The 22,273-nt window shown below is 37.2% G+C and overlaps 1 protein-coding gene across 3 annotated transcripts in view; it reads left to right on the top strand.

Annotated features, from left to right (window-relative positions):
• Positions 1-22,273, top strand: part of FCHSD2 (FCH and double SH3 domains 2) — a 150,696-nt gene that overhangs the window by 91,717 nt on the left and 36,706 nt on the right. For all 3 annotated transcript variants that reach the window (XM_036426642.2, XM_036426641.2, XM_036426643.2), the window contains one exon: positions 17,072-17,194. In XM_036426642.2, coding sequence (XP_036282535.1) covers positions 17,072-17,194 — 123 coding nt within the window. The remainder of the gene's footprint in view (positions 1-17,071; positions 17,195-22,273) is intronic.

Raw genomic sequence — 22,273 nt, 5'->3', positions numbered from 1 at the left:
ACTTTAGGATATAGAGATGAAGCAGATGCAGCTTCTTCCCTCAAAGAGCTTAGTCTTCTTAGAGAGAAACAGCATTTACAGATCAAGTTGAAATAGAATAGAAAGTGATGTGACATGCTCTGTCTCAGTAGTGAACTAAACTGAACTCACCATGGCAATTTATAAGCTAAGTTTATAATTCCACAAAGCATGCTTGGCTACTTGTGGTTCTCTTGACACAAGTAAGTATTAGGAAAAATTAACAGCAAATTTAGAGATCTTAATTTTGTATTTTGCTTAGTTGATATGTATATGTGTGTATGTATATGTATATTTTATTGAATTTTTACAGAGAGGAAGGGAGAGGGATAGAGAGTTAGAAACATCAAAGAGAGAGAAACATCGATCAGCTGCCTCCTGCACACACCCTACTGGGATGTGCCTGCATCCAAAGTATATGCCCTTGACCAGAATAGAACCTGGGACCCTTCAGTTCACAGGCCGATGCTCTATCCACTGAGCTAAACCAGTTAGGGCTACATTATCTTTTTTTCAGTTACAGTTGATATACAACATTGTATTGATTTGGAGTGTACAATATAGTGATTATACATTTATGTAACTTATAAAGTGATTACCCAAATAAAACTAGAACCCATCCAACGCCATACATTTCTGATTGGAGATCTAGTCAAGGATCAAGTTGTCATTTCTCTTTAGACTCCTTCAGTCCAAAAGAGATTTTCCATTTTTTCCTGTCTTTCATGACTGACAGTTTTATAGAGCCTTTGATGCTGTAGGCTGTCCCTCAGGCTGGGTTTGTGCAATATCACAGCATGTCCCAGCTCAGGTCATGCATTCTTGGCAGAGATACCTCAGAAATGACGCTGTGCTCTTCTCAGTATGTTGTACCAAGAGGCACATGATGTCAATTTGTCCTGCCACTGGAGATGTTAATGTTGTGTGTAATAGGTTTTTTCCACTGTGAAGTCATCATTCTTTCTTATGCAATAGTAAGTATTTTGGGGGGAGACTATGAGAATATCTTGTTCCTCGTTAAACCTTCCCAGCCTTAGCATACTTTGATGAAATTCTTTATGACGGCTGCCAAATCATGAAATATTTTCATTATTTCTCCTACATTTATTAGTTGTCATTCTATGATAAGGAATAAGTTTTTATTCTTCCCTATTTTTTTCTTTTTTCTTTTTTAAAATATATTTTATTGATTTTTTACAGAGAGGAAGGGAGAAAGATAGAGAGCTAGAAATGTCGATGAGAGAGAAACATCGACCAGCTGCCTCTTGCACACCCCCTACTAGGAATGGGGCTGCAACCAATGTACATGACCTTGACCGGAATCGAATCTGGGACCTTTCAGTCCCCAGATCGACGCTCTATCCATTGAGCCAAACCGGTTTCGGCTTCCCTATTTTTTTCATTCATTTATTTTTTTGTCATGGTTATGGGTTTCTATTTTAGTCACTAGATTGAAATTTATTGCTTTTATTTTTTTTATTATGATGCTCAAATTGCTTTATATTTTACCAGTAGGAGTCCCTGCACATTGGCTCCTGCCCTTCACAAATGTCCCCATCATTCTAGGAGTATTTCCTCTCTGGTGCAGTATTTTCCAGGCTTTTTACTTTCCTCACTGCAATTCTGGAATCAAGCATTTCCTCAAGGATCCCTGTTTCATCTTAGTGGAAATTAGTATTTAGAAACTGAAAGCTGGGCACTTGATGTGCTCATTGCTGCTGGGTATTATTGTTTCAAATCCCTCCCAGTGGACAGAGCTGGGAAATATATATTATGCAAAGTGTCCCCATGGGAGTTCGACCAGGAGACTAAGAGTTCTATACTCACTATGACATGTGCTGACCACCAGGGGGCCACGCCAAATGAAGGAAGCCCTTATCGGCCCTGATCACTGGCCAGGCCTAGCGATCCTACCTGTGCATGAATTTCATGCACTGGGCCGAGAGAGAGAGAGAGAGAGAGAGAGAGAGAGAGAGAGAGAGAGAGAGAGAGAGAGAGCGCGAGCGCGCGCGCGCGCGTGCGAGCTGTGCTATGCTCTCTCATACCAGCTATGCTTCTGAGGTCTGGAGTTTACCTCACAGTCTTAGTTTCCAATGCTTGGCAGACCCTCTCAAGACCATTTCTCAAAGAGTGTCCTTCTTCCCCAACTCTAACCTTTCTTTCTGACTCAAGACTGTTAGGCATCTTAAGTTTTCTGGCATATTTTATTTTATTAATATCTAATACCATATTAATTTAAATTTCTACTGGAGTACAGTAACTTCATAAGTTTCTCTTATTCTTTCTACTTCCAATAACAAAATTTTTGAAAGTTGAAGTGTATTAAAACTAGTAGAGGAGTAGTTCTATTTCTCTCAGGGTAAGCTAAGTCTCCGTAGAGGGTGAGCTGTTGGGCTTGAGAAAAGGCAGATAATGCCATCAAAAAAACCTTCCTGTCCTAGCTGGTTTGGCTCAGTGAATAGAGAGCATAGGCCTGTGGGCAGCAGGGTCCCAGGTTTGATTCCACTCAAGAGCACATGTCTGGGTTGCAGGCTGGGTCCCCAGTGGTGGAAATGCAGGGGGCAGCCAATCAATGGTTCTCTCTTCTCGTTGTTTCTCTCTCTCTCTCTCCCTTTTCCTTCCTTCTGAAATCAATAAATTATATATATATATATATATATATATATATATATATATATATATAGAGAGAGAGAGAGAGAGAGAGAGAGAGAGAGAGAGAGAGAGAGAGAGATTGAGAGAGAGAGGGAGAGAGAAAGAAAGCCTTCCTAGGACTAATACTATGTTTTTCTCATGAATTATGTGAATGGTTGGCATATAGTAAGTATACTTTAAATATTCACTTCTCTTTCCACCTTTCCTGCCCTTCCACTAATTAACACAATTTAATTGTTTATATTAATAAACGCCTTTGTATCTCAACCAAATTTTTCTTACCAAAACAGTAAAAGTTGGTGTCCACAACTAAACAAAAAGTATGCAATTGTTTTTGCTCTAAAAATACTGAAGGCTAATATTAGATTAGTATTTTCCCTTACAGACCTCATATTTTTCTGGTGTTAAAATAGAGAAGAAAGAGTTATTTCACCTGAGTGATCAAGCAAGACCAATATAAATGAGAGCCGGAGGGAGTTTCCAGGCATTAAATTCATGGGTGCTCTTCCTCCCTAATTTTATCTTCATTTGGTAAGACCAGGAGATTTGGGGATTACCGAAGATTTGGGGATTTTTTAATTTATTTTTATTTTTATTTTGTTCCTGCTAAAAATAAACATGTGCCTGTTGAGAGGGTCAATAATGTGTGGATTCTGAAAGTTATCTTTTAAGCGAAAGAAAGAGTATGTTTGTTATACTATTCTTATCAACTAGAATTTCCCTAAGCTTTATGGGGTAAGAACTTTATCTCCTATATTGAACTCTGGCCTCATTTCCTCTGTGAGTATGATTGATTTCAGCCAGATATTAAGAACTAATAAACAAATTCTGAAAAGCCAAACCTCAAATCAGTGGGGAAAATAACAGATTTTAAAGGCAATGATGTTGAGGCTCTCTAGAAAAAGAAAAAATTTGATACCTATATAATATTAGGCCAAATTATAGATTTGTGAAAGATACATGTAATAGAGAAAAACATGAAAAAATACGTATTTGATCTTAATATGGGAGGAGATTTTTTAAGTATTCTAGCAAAGGCAAACACTGAGAATATGGTGAGAGATGTGACAATCCCAAATTTTAAAAATGTGTAATACAATAATAACAACAGCTAGCATTTATTAAACTAAGTATCAAGCCTTAGAGAAAGTGCTTTACATATAACTCCAAGTGCCAAGATTGAGAAACTTTCCCCTAGAACTGCATAACCTTTGATCCTTTTCTGCTTTTCATGTTATCACAGGCAATAGAATCCACCTGATGTTTTCCGATGGTATAGTGAGCACTACCAGCTTCCCAATCTGCAACATCTGTTTTCTCACTTTTTGCTACCCAACTGCTTAGCAGATGCCACCTATATTATGTTTTGTTCAACATTCCTCTATAAGATACTTATTTTGGTAATAATTCTGTATTAATTAGAATAAAGGCTGAACAACTTTACAAAGGGAAAAGATGGCCTGCTTTAAGTCAAGTCATAGGTGAACTTTTGGCACTAAGGAGCAGAGTGCAATAATGACAAATTCTAAAAGAGTTGTTGAACTTCATGTAAATATCATTGGGCAAAGTCTAATGGCTGAGTATTCATTATAATCAATATTTTCCCGTGCTGAAGCATTGGTTTCTATACCAGAGATAATGCAAATGGTCAATAAGCACATGAACCATCATTAGTCATTAGGGAAATGCTAATAAAGAAAATTACTACTTCACACCCACTATGATGGCTATAATAAAAAGAAAATGAATAGCAAAGCATATAGCATAGCATTCTATAGCATTTTTGTAGTTGAGCCAATACTCTTTTTCTCTCATTTAAAAAAAAGATATATGTTCTGTTTTATTACCAAAGCACCAGAAGAAAACATATAACATACAGAGAAACCCAAAGATAAAATAACTCTAACTTCACTATGCAGCAGCAAACCATTCTTACTGTCATTTTGGCATATCCTTTTCATCTTTTCAATGCATATATTATTACATAAACATACTTAAAAAGTGGTATTGTTTTGTTTGCATAAGTACTTTTTTTCACATAAAATACATTGTGAACTATTCCTGCCTTTAAATATTAAATCACTTGAAAATATTTTAATGACCACATAGGATTTTATTACATTAATATGCCAACAATTTTCTTGTCCCTTTTTTCTCCTTTTATTGATCTGTAGTAAAGATTGTTTTATGTAAATCTTTATACACCCCTTTGGTAATGTTCTTAAGATATCTTTTTGAAATTCATACACTGGTCAAAATAAAGATTTTTTTTATACATTTCATAAAGACTTATTGCCTTCTAGAAAGATTATATTAGTTTATACTCCTAAAAGCAGTGTGTAAAAGTACTATGTCCTGGCACCCTTATCAAAAATGAGTTTTATAATTAAACTAGAGGACTGGTCATGAAATTCGGGCAGGGGTAGGGTCCCTACACCTGGCCAGCAATCAGGCCCCATTGGGCCTTCCAGCTGCCAGCTGGAGCCTTCCCCTGGCTGCCGGCTGCCGGCTACCGGCTGGTAGCTGGGGCCTTCCTTCATTCTGTGCCACCCTCTGGTGGTCAGCACACTTCCCACTTCATAGAGAGCGGTCAAACTCTTGAGGATAATTTGCATATTAGCCTTTTATTATATAGAATAGATATGAGCAGTGATTTGGATGAATGTGTAATAATTTATTTTTTTAATTTTTTGCTTACTAATAAGTTGAACATTTTTGTGCTATTTATACAACTCTTTGACCAGTTACAAGTCGAAGAAAAGTGTGGATCATTAAAAGAACAAGACAGTTAATGCTGGAGATAGTAATGACCTATTAATAGAGTTGGAGACTATATTTTATACCAAGCAAACTGACATCCAACATAACTTGTTATCCTCTTAGATACTACGTTAGATGTGGGGATACAGAACTGTTAACAAACATTTTTATTTCAGATCGTTCATGCATTCATAAGTTAACAAATATTTACTAGGTGCCTTCTATGTGCCATTTACTGAAAACACAATAGTGAACAAGATCCGAATGGCCTCTGGCCCCTTAAGGGGTAATAAAAATAGAAAAATAGACTTACTCGGTCATTAACTATTTATTACTTGCCACACATTGTACTAACCTCATTATATATATTAGTTTCTTTAATAGCAAAATGATATTTAGAAACTGCATTTGGGAGACATTCATGTATCTGATCAGACCTATTCGAATCAACTGAAATACTAACAAGCTTTTAAAAGGCCTTTCAGTATCAAAAGTGTGGTCATTTGTGATCAGGATAGCACATGACCACATACAGACAAAGTCTCATTCCATCTAAATATTGCTGTGAGACTTTCAGTCCTTAGTGATGAGTTTAAAAGGCTAAGGATAATGACAAAGCTGATTCCCACTTAGGGCTAAAATTTATTTGTCCTGCTTCTATGAAATTTGAGCTAAGAATCATCTGTGTTAGTTCTGAATGCCTTTTCAATTAGGCTTTGATGCCCTTTCTGCAGCGAGGCTATAGGACTGTCACACAAAACACTAGGGGCTTTTGCCAGGAACTGGGCAAGCAGTCCACAGATGTTGCTCCCTGGAACGTTACTACTTGCTTACAGAAAGAGTCACTCACCATCTCATAGATTTCCTATAAGTCGGGAAGGGTTTTTTTTTTGTTTATTTTTTAAGATTAAAATCTAACAGGAACTGGATGTTTTACCAAATAGGCAGTTTAAAAAAAAATCTGAGTAGACCTATATAATTTTTTAAAGAAAATTAAATTATAATTAGGAACCATTAAACTTGGGAAAAGAAACTAGAATCTTAATTTTTGTCTTATAATTTTAAATGCATTAACTAAATAGAAAGGTATTTGAGGAACAATCTATTGAAACTGTAATCTTACTAAGTAGGGGAAAAGTGTTCAGTTTTAATTTTTTTAGAAGGGGAATTATTGTCATTGCTGCTGAGAAATGAATCCTGTCTTTCTTGACCTTCCTTCCTTCCTGAATGCCCTCAGCTAATGTTTTTCTATGATTCAAAAGCTGCTGAGCACAGCAGTGGTTGCTGAAATTGACTTCAGTATGACTCTGTGAATGTTTATAATGAGAAAAGCCAAATTCTTTCTTCACAGACTCTGTACTTGAAAACTCTAATGCCAAAAAGTACATTTTGGCTGAATGTATTAAACTTTAAAAATATGCTGCTTTACATGTTTAGCTCAGAGGCCATTTTTTATTAAGTGTAAAGAACAAAACTTCTGTGGCTCTTACCCTTACATGTTTTCTAGAAACTATTTACAATTTTAGTCTGCTTTAAAGTAAAACAAAAACCATTTAAAGCCCTAGTAATTGATTTACTAGGAAAACAAAAATAATCAAAATGATAAATTAAACTTAGGCAAGCTTTGATAAATACTGATTTCAGTAGTTAAGAACTGAACCATTCTCTTAATAAAAACTGTGACTGATATAATTCTTAAGAATTTTAAAATGCACTCTCAAGGCATCATTCCCTCCAAAAAATCTTCCTTAAACCTCCATATTTGTCTAGGTGCCTCACTTACAGCACCCTGTGATTTTAAAACCTTCATATTACATGCATAGCTCCAATACTTGGCCAAATTCTTCATGGTTAAGTACTCAAATACACACATATAAACACAGACTTAACCCTTAGCCTAGTTCTTGGCACAGAGTTCTCAAGAAATATTATATTGACTTGAACTTTATGATTATGTTTACCACAGGGTTTGTTTGTTTTTTGTCATAGTATTCCAAATCACATAGAAAATTCAGGTGCAAAGTAATTTAGTTGTCACATGTGAATATACCATATGTCTAAGGTTGTTCCTGTCAGAGGCTGTCTTGAGGCTGTAAAGGATCAGACCAGGTTCAGTGCAACCACCAATTATAGTTCAGAAGACAGCAATGGAAACATCTAAGGGCAGCAGACTCTTTTCTTTCCATTAATAGTCCCATATGCCCAAGAAATATATTTTAACTCTTCCCTAAAATGTTAATGTAAGGAACTTTCGTAGTGCCAACATCAGGGATATTACTTCCTGAACTAAAAAACTAAAGCTATGTTCTTCATGGTAAATACTTTCTGGTACTTCAGTACTTTAATGTAAAAAATGTATATAAAAGATGCCATTTAAATAAAAAGAAAAAATGTTAACTTACTAAATTATGTGACTTCGGGAGAATTTAACTGCTTTATAGTTCAGGTTTTCTGTCAATTTTTTTAATGCTGAGTTGTAGGTATGATGAGAGAATCAGTTGAAACTGTGATCTAATATGTGCTTAGTTAACCATAACTAAAATTATTTCCCTATTTTCAAGGCAAAAATTAGTCTTATTCTTTTTGTTACTCTCCTTTGATGTTTCTCCCTTTCATTTTTTCACTCTTAGTTAAATGGTAATTACATGATACTGAATCACATTTCCACTTTAAGTTGTTAGAGATATTTTAACAAATAAAAATAAGTACCTGCAAAAAATAACTAAATAACAGCCAAAGATGATTGGGGGGAAATTCTCAGTCTGAATTGGAATGCCCCAAATTCTCCCAAAATAGAACTGTGTGCAGCAGTCCTGTTTACTATCTGATATGTATGTTTTTATTGTTTATATATCTAAAAGTCTGAACTTATGTTGTAGTTTCTTCCAGAAGCTCTTAGGGTTCCTCCATCAGGCCTTTGGGCCCTTCAGTTCTTCTGCTTCCAGCCATGCAGCTGTGCCCATATTACTATTCTGTATTGGTCATCGGGACCACAACTAAGAAAGAGCCCCTCTTTGCTGTTCGGGTGGTATGGTTGGTGAGCAGAAATCTGCTATTTAACTATTATAAATAGCAGGAGCATCCTCCTAAAGAGTTCTGAGGTAGAATAAAAAACTGGGACAGTGTTGAAACTTTACCTTGAGTAATCTATGACCTTCTTTTTCATGGGCAAAAGTTACTATGGGCTCTTACTACCCTTTTTGCTTTGTTAATATGGCATTCACCGATGTCATTTGATCTTTACATGTTGCCACTTTTGCATTTAAGTTCAAGGTCATTTTAAGTTTAAGATCTATTCTCATTAACCTAGGACCATTGGAGTAATGCTGCTTGACACATTGATTATAAACACAAGCATAGGCATAGAAATTCCATGGCAATACTCCAATACAAGGTGATTGCCCATATAATCCTGGGTTAAGTTATATTCTTTAAAAATTATATCTATATCTATATATAAAAGCCTAATATGCTAAGTGTCTGACTGATTGATTGACCATTCGATTGACCACTCAACTAGTTGCTATGACACGCACTAACCACCATGGGGCAGACGCTCTGACTGGTAAGTTAGCTTGCTGCTGGAGTCCAGCTGATCAGGATTGGGTGAGACAGGCCAGACATGCCCTGGAGCCAACCTCCAGTGGTCCCTCCCTGGCCTCTAAAATTATTCTTCTAATTAATTTTCTTTGTGCACTGGGCCTCTAGTATTAAAATAAAACCAAAAAAATTAAATTCCCACAGAATGTATGGACTATAAAGCTAATTGTTTTTTGCATATACAGTGTATACATGAGGAATAAAAGAGATTCTCTGCTTGGGACAGGAAGCCAAAGAGACTCAAGCCAATAGATCTTAACAGAGTTACTTTAAGTTTATCTGGTTAAGTCAGTCACCGTTATCACATAATTTTACTGAAGTTATACTAGAGTTTAACATTATACTAGAGTTTATTAGTTATTGTTAATTCTACTGGTTTTGTTAGAAATGAAAATTTATTTTTAGCAGTAGGGTAAGATGGAAAATAATGAATGGCTGAGGAACTAAAATAAATTCATTTATATTTAAAAAGTAGTCAAATTGGTGCATATTAAAATGTTCAAGTGTTTTTGGAGTCTGTGAAGCTCCTTGCAAAATTCTGGAATTTCCTGAAATACAGGTTTAAAACATGATCACTAAATAAACAGCAGCAACAACAATTTCTGGAGAAAGAGAGGAATCTGCCAGAATTATCACATTGTATTATTTTAAATGTCCTGTTATTAACAACAACAAATAAAATAATAAGACATGCAAAGAAACTGGAAAGTTTATTTAGCCCATACAACAGGAATAAAAGGTGTCAAAAGAAACTAACCCCAAGGAAGCCAATATATTAGACTTACTAGACAAAGACTTTAAATTACTACCTAAAATGTCAAAAGGCTAAAGGAATCATGTCCACTTAAATCACATAAAATGCCAAAGGGCTAGAGGAAACAATGTCCAAAGAACTAAAGGAAAGTATGAAAACAATGTCTGAAATGTATGAAAACAGAGAGAATGTCAACAAAGAGATAGGAACTATAAAAAAGGAACCAAATGGAAATTCTGGAGTTGAAAAGTACAGTAAAAACACACCAGATGAGTTCAGCAGGGAACTAGTAAAAGAAAGAATCTGTGGGTTCAAAGATTAGACTAGGGGTGTCGAACTCAATCAGAGAAGGGGCCAAAATCTAAAATCCAGCCTAAATCGCGGGCCGAATGGTTTACTGAACAGTCATAAACTGTCATTGTGATGGAAACGCAGCAGAGTGCAGTGATGACAGCGCGGTGCGGGCCACATTGCAAGGCCTGGCGGGACGGATTTGGCCCGCGGGCCTTGTGTTTGACACATGTGGATTAGACTATTCAGTCCGGCCAGAGTGGCTCACTTGGTTGAGTGTGCACCGAAAGGTTGCCAGTTTAAGTCCCAGGTAGGGCACATACCTGGGCTATGGGTTCCATTCCTAGGACCGAAGGTGGTAAGGATTTTTTAAAAATTAAAGAGTAAAGCCCTAGCTAGTTCGGACTGGAGGGTCCCAGTTTCGATTCCCTGTCGGCACATGCCCAGCTGTGGCTTCGATCCCCAGTGTGGGGCGTGTAGGAGGCAACCGGTCCATGATTCTCTCATCATGGATGTTTCTTTTTCTCTTTCCCTCTCTCTTTCTCTCTGAAACAAATAAAAATATTGTTTTTAATTAGAAGAATAAAATAAATAAAGATTAAACAAGTGAGATTATCCAGTCCTAGAGAAGAATAAATAATTTGGTCTGATTTCTTTTTTTAAATATATTTTATTGATTTTTTTTTTTTTTACAGAGAGGAAGGGAGAGGGATAGAGAGTTAGAAACATCTATGAGAGAGAAACAGCAATAAGCTGCCTCCTGCGCGCGCGCACACACACACACACACACACACACACACACACCACTAGGGATGTGCCCAAAACCAAGGCACATGTCCTTGACCAGAATCCAACCTGGGACCTTTTTTTTTTTTTTTTTTTTTATATTTATTTTATTGATTTTGTACAGAGAGGAAGGGAGAGAGATAGAGAGTTAGAAACATCGATGAGAGAGAGTCATCGATCAGCTGCCTCTTGCACACCCCCTACTGGGGATATGCCCACAACCAAGGTACATGCCCTTGACCGGAATCGAACCCGGGACTGTTCAGTCCCCAAGCCGACGCTTTATCCATTGAGCCAAACCGGTCTCGGCCAACCTGGGACCTTTGAGTCCACAGGCTGATGCTCTATCCACTGAGCCAAACCAGTCAGGGCAATTTGTTCTGATTTAAAAGACAATGCACAAAGTAGCAATTATAAAATGTTGGTGGACTTATAATGTATAAAGATATATTTGTATGAATGTAATGTCACTGAGGAGGAAGAGAATAGAGAATAAAGAATAAAGTTATGGTGGAGCATAGCTTCTGTATACTGTTAAAATTACTGTCGCATTAATCCAAACCAGTTTGCTTTAAATTAAGATGTTAATTGTAATCCCCAGGCAATCACTACGAATAACTCCAAAAAATATATTAAAAGAAACAGCAAGGGAATTAAAATTGTACATTAGAAAATATCTATTTTATAAATCTCATGAGGAGATACAATTATTAATTCTGTATTTTATAGATGAGAAAGCTGAAGCTAGGCGAGGTTAGACTGCTTAAATACATAATAGAATCCAGATTCAAACCCAAGTCTGTTACCAAAAATCCCTTACCCAAAGGAAAATAAATGAAATTCTTGGGTAGAACATAGAAATGGTTTAGTTTTAATTTTTTAATAGCCATCTTTTTATAAGTACCTTGCTCTTTCGACTCTATCAGATCAGGAATTTAAAGATCAAGAAGGTTCAGAGTTTTCCCAGAGTGAAATTACTAGTAATTGGTAGAACTATATTTGCATGCAGGTGTAGATGGTTCAAGGTTAGGATTGCAACCTAAATATTGAGGTGGTTTTAACACACTCACAATCAGATGATAGGTGCTAGTAAATAACTCAGGACAGTAGACCAAGCATATCAAACTCGTGGCCTGTGGGCCACATGCCTCGTTCACTTGGCCCGTGTTAGCCTTTGAGTTTGACATGTTTGGTGTAAACCGTATAGAACAGCAGTATTGTGTTCTCTTTTCCTGGCTTTGTAATTTACAAACAACTTCTCTTTTTTAAATTTTCTCTTTCTTAGAACCTGAAGTAACTCAGTCCTTTTAAAATAAAGCAGTTAAGTATAAAATTAGGTGTCGTGTTTTAATTTTACTTTATATCAATTGATAAATTAAGCCGTGTGTTAAGATATTTACAGTGATGCATATGTAGTTCAGTTTCCTCTTCTAAAAATGGTGAGATGCCAAAACCGCTTTGGCTCAATGGATAGAGCGTCGGCTTGTGGACTGAAGGGTCCCGGGTTCGATTCCAGTCAAGGACATGTACCTTGATTGCGGGCATATCCCCAGTAGGGGGTAAGAGGCAGCTGATGACTCTTTCTCATTGATGTTTCTAGCTCTCTATCTCTCTCCCCTCTTCTCTGTACAAAATCAATAAAATATATATTTTTTTAAATTAATCTGTCTGTTGAAGAGCTTCCAGTCACTTGGCCTACCTAATGAAGTTGCATTAAACCTTCCTCAGGTTGCTGAAGGGCAAGAGAAGTCTTTACTGGTACATGTTGACTAATGGTACATTTTCTCTTCACTGAAATATGTTAGGTGTAGCTTGCCTGTGAGGTAACTCATTCAGTGCATATTTGTTGCTATTATAAGCTCTAGCATAGACAGTTTATTCTGTAAATATTTTTTTTTAGTATCTGCTATCTGCCAGGCACTGTGCCTAGGTAAGACTCAATCTATAACTTTCAAAAACTAGGCATACAATATACAGAAGGTTGTAGAATCACTATGGAGGACTTGGTTGAGTCAGTTTCGTAAAGCCTTTGGAATATGGTAAGCCATTAGTAAATGTGAATTGCCTGTCTTAGCCATCATTATTGCTATTTGAGTGGGAGAGCAGAGGAGGAAAGGCATTTCAGTCAAGAGTAACTTAACTGGAAAAATGAACGTGAATGTTGCTGTCCAAAATGGCTCGGTGTGATTGGGATGTAGAGTACAATTCAGAGATGGTGCTAATGAGGTAGTTTGGGACTAGATTTTAAAGGGCCTTCCATTTTAAATACCAAATAAAGAATTTTGACTTTTCCAAATATACAGTAGGAATATACAGTTGTTGTTTTTTTTAAATTTTGTGGCCTCACTTTTTTCTTCCTATTCTGATATTCAGCTTTTCTTTTTACTTTTTTGTGGGAAATTTCCAACATACGCTTAGTGAAAAGAGTTGTATAATGACCTCATGTACTCATTACCTAGCTTTAACAATTACCAATATGTAAAGATTTTAAGCCAGGCAGGAAGGGAGACTAACATTGTGCCATTTCCATTACCTTACTTATTCTTCATAATATCCTGTGCTGAGGTAAGTGAATGTTCTAGATTTCTAACTCACATCCACCTTTTTCTGAACTCCAGTTCTTTCCCGTGCTGCATCATGCTGCCTCTGTAATTCTGAAGTAGAGCAAAATTCCCCCTGAAAACAGCAGTTGATCTGCCTCCTTGCTCAGGATAGTAGACTTCTCTGCCTCCAGCCACTTGCTTCTACTGTCACCAGGATCTAGGTCTAAAAGATATTCAACTTAATCAGCCAAAATGATTGACTATTTCAGTGGCTCTCAACTTACGATCTCTAGAACAGCAGCAAATTGTTAGAAAATACAAATTATCAGGTGACACCCCCACTACTAAATCAGAAACTCTGGAGGTGAGAGCTGATGATGCCCTGTATTGCCATTTGCTATCCTCCTATTTAATAAAAATACTCTAGTGGTTTCCTGCAAACACAAGGTTATGACCACCTACCTAGCATTTCTAAGGCAAAAGTATCAGGGGAAGTTATATGTTTCCTTTTTAGCAAATTCATGAAAAGCATGTCCTAAGGCAAGAATTTTTATTCAGAATTAACACTGGGAGTCTCTCTGGGGATATTGCGTAACTACATGGAAAGGAATCTTATGGAGTTCGCACTACCTATATTTAAAGTGCTTGATGGTGCCACCTAGTGGTTTAAGCACTATAGAATGTATATGTAGGGTTATTTCTCAAGGCTTCAGGGAGAGAATTTGTATATATTTTTTTTAATCAGTTTTATAGTAAAAGTTAAATGAAATGGCCAAACACAAGATATAGAAAGAATTTCTTTACTCTAAAACTTCCATTGAGGATTCTAGATACACCACTAAGACACAAGTAACAAAATTAAAATAGTTAAACTAGACTTCATCAAAATAAAAAACTTTTGCGTATTAGACACTATTGAGAAAGTGAAAAGATAGCTCACGAAATGGGAGAATATATTAGAAACTCATATCCTCCTATATAATAAAAACATGTACACAAAAGATCATAGCAGTATTATCCATAATAGTCAAAATGTGGAAACAACTCAAATGTTCACCAACGAATGAATAAAATATAGGACTCCATCTAATGGAATACTATTCAGCCATAAAAGAAGTACATTGATGAACCTTTAGAACATTATGCCAAGTGACAGAGCCCAGCATAAAAGGCCACATATTATATGAAACTAGAGGCCCAGTGCACAAAATTTGTGCAAGGGGTGGGGGGTGTCCCTCAGCCAAGCCTGCACCCTCTCCGATCTGGGACCCCTTGAGGGATATCTGACTGCCCATTTAGGCCCGATCCTACTGGCAGTTAAACACCCTCTCACAATCCAGGACTGCTGGCTCCCAACTGCTCACCTGCCTGCCTTCCTGATTGCTCCTAACTGCTTCTGCCTGCCAACCTGATCACCCCCTAATCACTTCCATGTCAGCCTGATTGATGCCTAACTACTCCCCTGCCAGCCTATTTGCCCCTAATTACCATCCCCTGCAGGCCTAGTCACCCCTAACTGCCCTCCCCTGCAGGCCTGGTCATCCCTAATTGCCCTTCTCTGAAGGCCCGGTCACCCCAACTGCCCTCCTCTGCCTGCCTGGTCACCCCTAACTGCAGGCCTGATTGCCCACAACTGCCCTCCCTTGTAGACCTGGTCCCTCCCAACTGCCCTCCCCTGCTGGCCATCTTGTGGTGGCCATCTTGTGTCCACATGGGGCAGTCATCTTTGATCACATTGGGGCAGCCATCTTGTATGTTGGAGTGATGGTCAATTTACATATTACTCTTTTTATTAGATAGGATAGAGGCCTGGTACATGGGTGGGGGCCAGCTGGTTTGCCCTGAAGGGTGTCCCGGTTCAGGGTGGGGGTTCCCTTGGGGCATGGGGTGGCCTGGATGAGGGGCCTGTGATGGTTTACAGGCCAACCATGGCCCCTGGCGACCCAAGTGGAGGCCCTGGTATCTAGGATTTAATTATCTTCTACAATTGAAACTTTATATCCTTCAGCAGAACCAAGTCTCCTGCTCGCTTTGTGGCCACAGCCATTTTTGTTGGGATTTATTTATCTTCTATAATTAAACTTTGTAGCTTTAAGCGGAGGCCAAAGGAGGTCAGGGCAGGCAGAAAGCTTGGCTTCCTCCTCCGCCAGGGAAACCCAAGCCTCCTGCTCTCTCCATGGCCACAGCCATCTTGGTTGGGTTAATTTGCATACTTGCTCCTGATTGTCTGGTGGGTGTGGATTGTGAGTGTAGCAGAGGTATGGTCAATTTGCATATTACTCTTTTATTAGATAGGATGTTTGGAGTAGGCAAATGAGTAGAGAGAAGGAATAGATTAGTGATTACCAGAGGTTAGGGGAAAGGACCAATGGGAGTGACCACTTAATGGGTATGGGATTTTTTTTCTGAGGGTTGGGGCTTGGTGCAAATGTCTTGTAATTAAATAGTAGTAATGATTAGACAGTATTGTGAATGTATAAAAATCACTAAATTTAACTTTAAAATAGTGTAAATGGTGACTTTTATGGTATGTGTTTTTTACCTCAATTTTTAAGAAAACTTCATTGATTGGCAAGATTTGATTATTGAATATTTTTCCCATAGTTGTTGCTATATGTATGTATTCTATTTGTTCTTTTCCTTTAACCTAATATTATTTGATACATACTTTTTCATCTATACAGTTTCCATAGTTTTTATTTTGGTGGCTACATGTATTTTAGTCATTATATATATCATAGCTTAATCATTTATCACATATTTAATGGTTTTCTCTCTCTCTCTCTCTCTCTCTCTCTCTCTCTCTCTCTCTCTCTCTTTTTAGTTTTAAAGAATCTTTTTCTATGCTTAAACAAATATGAACTCTTCAGAGACATTGCACTAATGTTTCTTTCCCAAAACAGGAACTGAATCACTTTTTTTTTCTTTTTTTACTATTTCAATTGTCTTTTCTCTGGCTGCTCTACAGTAAGAACATGCTAATTTATAATCCTGCCAATAATGGTTGAGGGAAAAAAGAGGAGATGAATGTTTTGTTGGAGTGTCTCTACTCTGTTTTAGGCATTGTGCCTGGATCCTTTCACATCCATTGTAACTTTTTTTTAACATGTTTTTATTGATTTCAGAGGTAGGGAGCAGGGGAGAGAAAGAGAAATATCAATGAGGAGACAGAATCATTGGTTGGCTGCCTCCTGCACACCCCCTATTGGGAATCAAGCCCGCAACCCAGGCGTGTGCCCTGATCAGGAATCGAACTGTGACCTGGTTCATAGGTCTATGCTCAACAACTGAGCCATTTAGTCAGGCTCGTGTCCATAATTTCATTCAACTCCCACACCTCTTCCCACTAAAGTGGCAACAGAAGTTGACACAGCTAATGGCAAATGAGCAAAAGTCAGAACCCAAGCATTTTGTCCTTAAAGCTTTATCCTTTTCCCACGGCTTTACCAATATTGGATTTTACCTTTCTATCAATAATTTCTAGTTGTTAGAGAGATTCAACATTTTCCCAAATGATTGTTCACTTACATTTACTCTTACATAATAACCGGTATCTTTTGTTGATTTACTATTAATAGGTTTTAAACTGAACTTACCTTATAGACAGTAAACATTATGTGTCAAAGCTTTATCATAATTTTTGTTTTTGTTTATTCCTGTTTTACAGGCTCTTGATGGAAATGTGTATGATCACCTGAAGGATTACTTAATCGCCTTTAGCCGGACTGAGCTAGAAGCATGTCAAGCTGTGCAGAACACATTCCAGTTTTTATTAGAAACCTCTAGCAAGGTAAGTTACCTTTAGTGCAATATGTGATGTTATCCATATTATAATCTAAAATGTTTTTACATACAAACTAAATGAAGGAACCAATGACATTTGAAGAATGCTTTAAAGACAAATTTCCTGGAAACAGTATTCCTTCAAATAAAGTTGAAGGGTATTTTATTCTCCTTAAAGAGTTGACACAAAGGTCAAAAGGGTAAGTGATTATATGGTTAGCTCAAAACATCAGCCCATTGCCATGAGCATAGCTTTTGAGAAGAATGGTTTAAAAAGATTTATCTTCCACTCAAATATTGAATGCACTCAATTCATTCATATGAGGAAACAAGGTCATGTGTCAGCACAAAGAATAATAAAGGGGCACTAAGGGGGAAAAACATCTTACACAGGGCAGCCAATTGATGTTCTCTCTGTCTCTCTTGTTCTCTCTTTCTCTCTCTGTCTCTTTCTCATCTTCCTCCTCCCCCACCTTTCCCCACTCCCACCTCTGGCCTCCCTCCTTCCCCTCTCTAATCAGTTTAAAAAATAAAATTTGCAGAGAGAGAAACATCTATTGGCCCCCTTCCGCATGCAACCCAGCTGAGGATTGAACCAGCAATCTGGGTATATGCTCTGACCAGAAATTGAACCAGGGCATACAGGACAACACTTCAACCAACTGAGCCACACCAGCTAGGGCACGGTCATTCTTTTATTATCTTTCCATTCAAAAGTAATGAGATCCCTCAACTTTGCTGGCATGTCACCTTGTGTACAGAGAAAATAAATGAAATTGCTTTTCTTTATGATCTGACAGGTTAAAATTTTTTGCAGAAGAGAAACAGTCCTTTGGAAGATAAATTGTTCCTGTGACTAGTAAATGTTTCCTCTGATAAATGAAGTGCATGGTAAATGTTTTCTAATTGAATGTGTGCCTTTGTCAAAAGATACTCACTTTACAACTGCTATTTTAAGAGACAGGTCAGCCATAGCTGGGTTGTTCTATTGGTTAGAGCATTACCTCATCCTCCAGTGTTGTGATTTTGAACTCTGGTCAGGACACTTACAAGAATCAACCAATGCATGCATAAATAGGTGGAAAAACAGACTGATATTTCTCTCTCTCTTAATTTCAAAAATCAACAAATTTTAATAAAGATAAATAAAAGCCAGTTCAGTTCTCTTTTTTAGAAAGGAGAGTGGGAATTGGCTAATACCACAAGAAATTGTTTGGAAATGTCCAACGATATGATAGAAGAGGGCCTCCCCAGAACCCAATCTATACTAATAAAAGAATAAGATGCAAATTGACCATACTTTTGTGACACTCACCAGCCAATCAGGAGTGGGTATGCAAATTAATCCACCAAAGATAATGGGTTAATTTGCATATGCAGGCCAGGGTGGCCAGAGGTGGGATGTGACGCAGGCATTCCTTACCACCCCAGCCGCTCCAGGCCTCTGGGCCTCGGGGTAGCCTGGGAAAGCAGAAAGGCTGCTCCGGCCAGAGCGAAGGCGGTGCCAGCAGCCAGGGAAAGGAAGGTCCATTCTTGCATCAATCTTTGTGCATCGGGCCTCTAATAAAATATATAGAAGACTGATATATAGAAAGAAGAATGGATGGATAGGTAGATACTGATGTGAAAGCAAATGTGGAAAATGTTCATTGAAAAATCTAGGTAGTATGTAGATAGATGTTTTTAGTACAATTCTTTTTATTTTAATGTTTGGCTTTGTTTCAGGAAGTTTACATGGCTTGCCTCTGGTCACTCACTCACACACAGTATTTTTCCATGCTCTCCTACTATTCTATTTGCTGTCTTTTGCTTATACTATTTTCGTAGAAAATGAATAAAAAATGTATAACCTGATTTGGACATAAAGAGATCAACTTTTATTTTCCTCTACATTTGTTTATATGAGCATCTTTCTCCCCAGGGATAAGAAATAAATGAGATGCTCTTATATTTAAATTGAAAATAGTAGTAATAAAAATTTAATAAGAATGATGTAGCTAGGAGATATGCCCTTTTGTTCCAAGTGCCAGAAGAGCTCACACCCAGTCCATGTACTTTTCTGTTACAAAGAGCCGTTGTGCTGCTGATAATCCAAAAAGAATTTTGAAACCCTTTAAGTTTTTATTCTACATCATTATTCCTTTGTCGTCTGAGGAGGAAATCCCTTTTCCCCCCACATATCTAAATTGTAGCTGTGTACATTCTGAAAGATATTTTGGGGTTATTCATAGTGACACACTGTACACGTTGTGGCACTCTATATCTTTCATCTCCGAAAGGGAAACAGCTAGCCCTAGGAGCTTGTGTTTAATTTTAATTATTTATGAAGCTTGCTTTTCTCCTTAATATTTTATGAAACCCTTTGTATATGTAACTGAAGCAGATGTTGTCATAGATATTTTTTCTAGAATAGTAACCTCTAAAGACAGTTCTGCTGGCCTTTCTTGTTTGTTTACGTGTGCTCGCTTTCTGTCTGCCTAAGGAAACTCCTTCAGGAAACTAATTAATAATGTAGCTCTTTTAACAATTCAGAAAATAACAATGTTATTCTATATTTCTTTTAAAATTAAGTTGTCTAATATTGCCATTCTTAATATCTTGAAGACTTACAAAAAAAGTAAACCTCATAAAAGGAAGGGGGGAAACTTCATAATCATTTCAAAAGGCATAGAAATGCCCTAGCCAGTTTGCTAAGTGGTTAGAGCATCAGCTCTCTGACTGAAGGGGCAGGGCTCAGGTTCGATTTTGATCAAGGGCACATATCTCGGTTGCAGGCTGGATCCCCAGCCTTGGTTGGGGTGTGTGTGGGAAGCAACCAATCGATGTGTATCTCTCATATCAGTGTTTCTCTCTCTGTCTCTCTCTTCCACTCTCTATAAAAAAATCAACAGAAAAAATATCCTGAGGTGAGAATTATCAAAAATAAAAAAAGACAGGAAATTTTGACAAAATTCTACTTTTATGATTAAAAAAACAACTCAGTAAATTAAGAGTAAAAGGAAACTTCCTTAACATGATAAAGGGCATTTAGAAAGAACCTACAGCCAATATCATACTCATTGGTGAAAGATGGAAAGCTTTCCTGCTAATATCAGGAACAGGACAACGGATGCCCACTTTCACTATTGCTGTTCACCGTTGTACTGGGGATATTAGGAGACTTAGGCAAGAAAAAGAAATTGAAGGCATCCTGATTGAAAAGGAAGAAGTAAAATTATCTGTTTGTAGGTGAAATGATTTATATAGAAAATCCTATAGAATCCCCCAAAAAAGTATTAGAACTGATAAATGAATTCAGCAGAAGTTGCAGGTACAAGATCAAAACACAAAAATCAGTTGTGTTTCTATACTCCATTAATGAATGAACCAAAAGAAAATTAAGAAAACAATTTCAGCTATAATCATATCTGGAAAATAAAATACCTAGAAATAGATTTAACCAAGAGCATGAAAGACTTGTACATTGCAAATTACCAAATATTGCTGAAATTAATTAAAGAATACCTAAATAAATAGAAATAATAAATGTTATGGATTAGATTTTATATCACTAATATTGCAGTATTCCGCAAAGTGATCTACAGGTTCAATAATACAATCCCTATCAAAATTCCAATGTTCTTTTTTGGGGGGCAGTATTTAAAAACTCACTGCAAAGTTATGAATCAGGATAGTGTGGTACTGGCATAAGGATAGACATATAGACCAATGAAATAGAATTGAGATTCCAGAAATAAACCACTACAGTTATGGCAATTGATTTTTGATAAGGTTCCAAGGCCATTTGATGAAGAAAGAATAACCTCTTCAACAAAGATGCTGGGACAACAAAACAACCACATGCAAAAGAATTAAATGGAAAGCCCACCTCCATATACAAAAATGAACTCAAAAATAAATCTGTGACCTTAACTCTAAAACCACAGAATAGCCGAAACCGGTTTGGCTCAGTGGTAGAGCGTCGGTCTGCGGACTGAAAGGTCCCAGGTTCGATTCTGGCCAAGGGCATGTATATTGGTTGTGCAAGAGGATGTGCAAGAGGCAGCTGGTCGATGTTTCTCTCTCATCGATGTTTCTAGCTCTCTATCTCTCTCCCTTCCTCTCTGTAAGAAAATCAATAAAATATTAAATAAATAAATAAATAATAAAACCACAGAATAAAACAGAGAGGTAAATCTATAGAACCTTGGATTTGACATTGTGTTCTTAGATTTGACATCAAACCACGAACAAAAGAAAAAAATAGATAATTGGACTTCATCAAATTAATAGCTGTTGTGCATTCAAGAAAGACAAACGAACCAATTTAAAAATGGGCAAAGGACTTGAATAGACATTTCTCCAAAAAATATATACAAATGGACAATAAGCTGATACTTGACATTTTAGAAAAATGCAAATCAAAACCACAATGAAATACCACTTTTCACCTACTAGGATGGCTTTAATAATTAAAATAAAAACACCAAATACACTCAGAAAATAACAATTACTGCCAACAGTGTAGAGAAATTAGAACCCTCTACATTGTAGTAAATGTGAAATGGTGCAGTCACTGTGGAAAACACTTTGGCAGTTCCTCAAAAGAGTGAAACAGTTACCATATGACTTGGAACTTCCACTTCAACAAAATTGAAAACAAGTGTTCAAATAAAAATGTGTGCATTAGTGTTCACATCTGCATTATTCATACTAGCCAATAAGTGGAAACAACCCAACTACTCATCAGCTGATGATTAGATAAATAAAATATGATATATCTGTACAATAGAATATTATTGTGCATAAAAAGGAGTGAGCTACTGATACATCATATAACGTGCATTCCACATACAGTAATAAAAAAATATAAATAGCTATTATCCTATATTACAAAAGGCTAATGTGCAAATCAACCGAATGGCAGAATGACCAATCACAATGGCACGCACTGACCACCAGGGGGCAGACACTCAATGCAGGAGCTGCCTCCTAGTGGTCAGTACACTCCCACAGGGGGAGCACCGCTGAGCCAGAAGCTGGGCTCAGGGCTGGCAAGTGCAGCAGCGGTGGCGGGAGCCTCTTCCACCTCCTTGGCAGCACTAAG

This window comes from Pipistrellus kuhlii, unplaced genomic scaffold (genome assembly GCF_014108245.1).
Source record: "Pipistrellus kuhlii isolate mPipKuh1 unplaced genomic scaffold, mPipKuh1.p scaffold_m20_p_9, whole genome shotgun sequence".
NCBI lineage: Eukaryota > Metazoa > Chordata > Mammalia > Chiroptera > Vespertilionidae > Pipistrellus > Pipistrellus kuhlii.
Note: the sequence above shows the minus strand (reverse complement) of the source record. Positions and strands in the feature narration are given on the sequence as shown.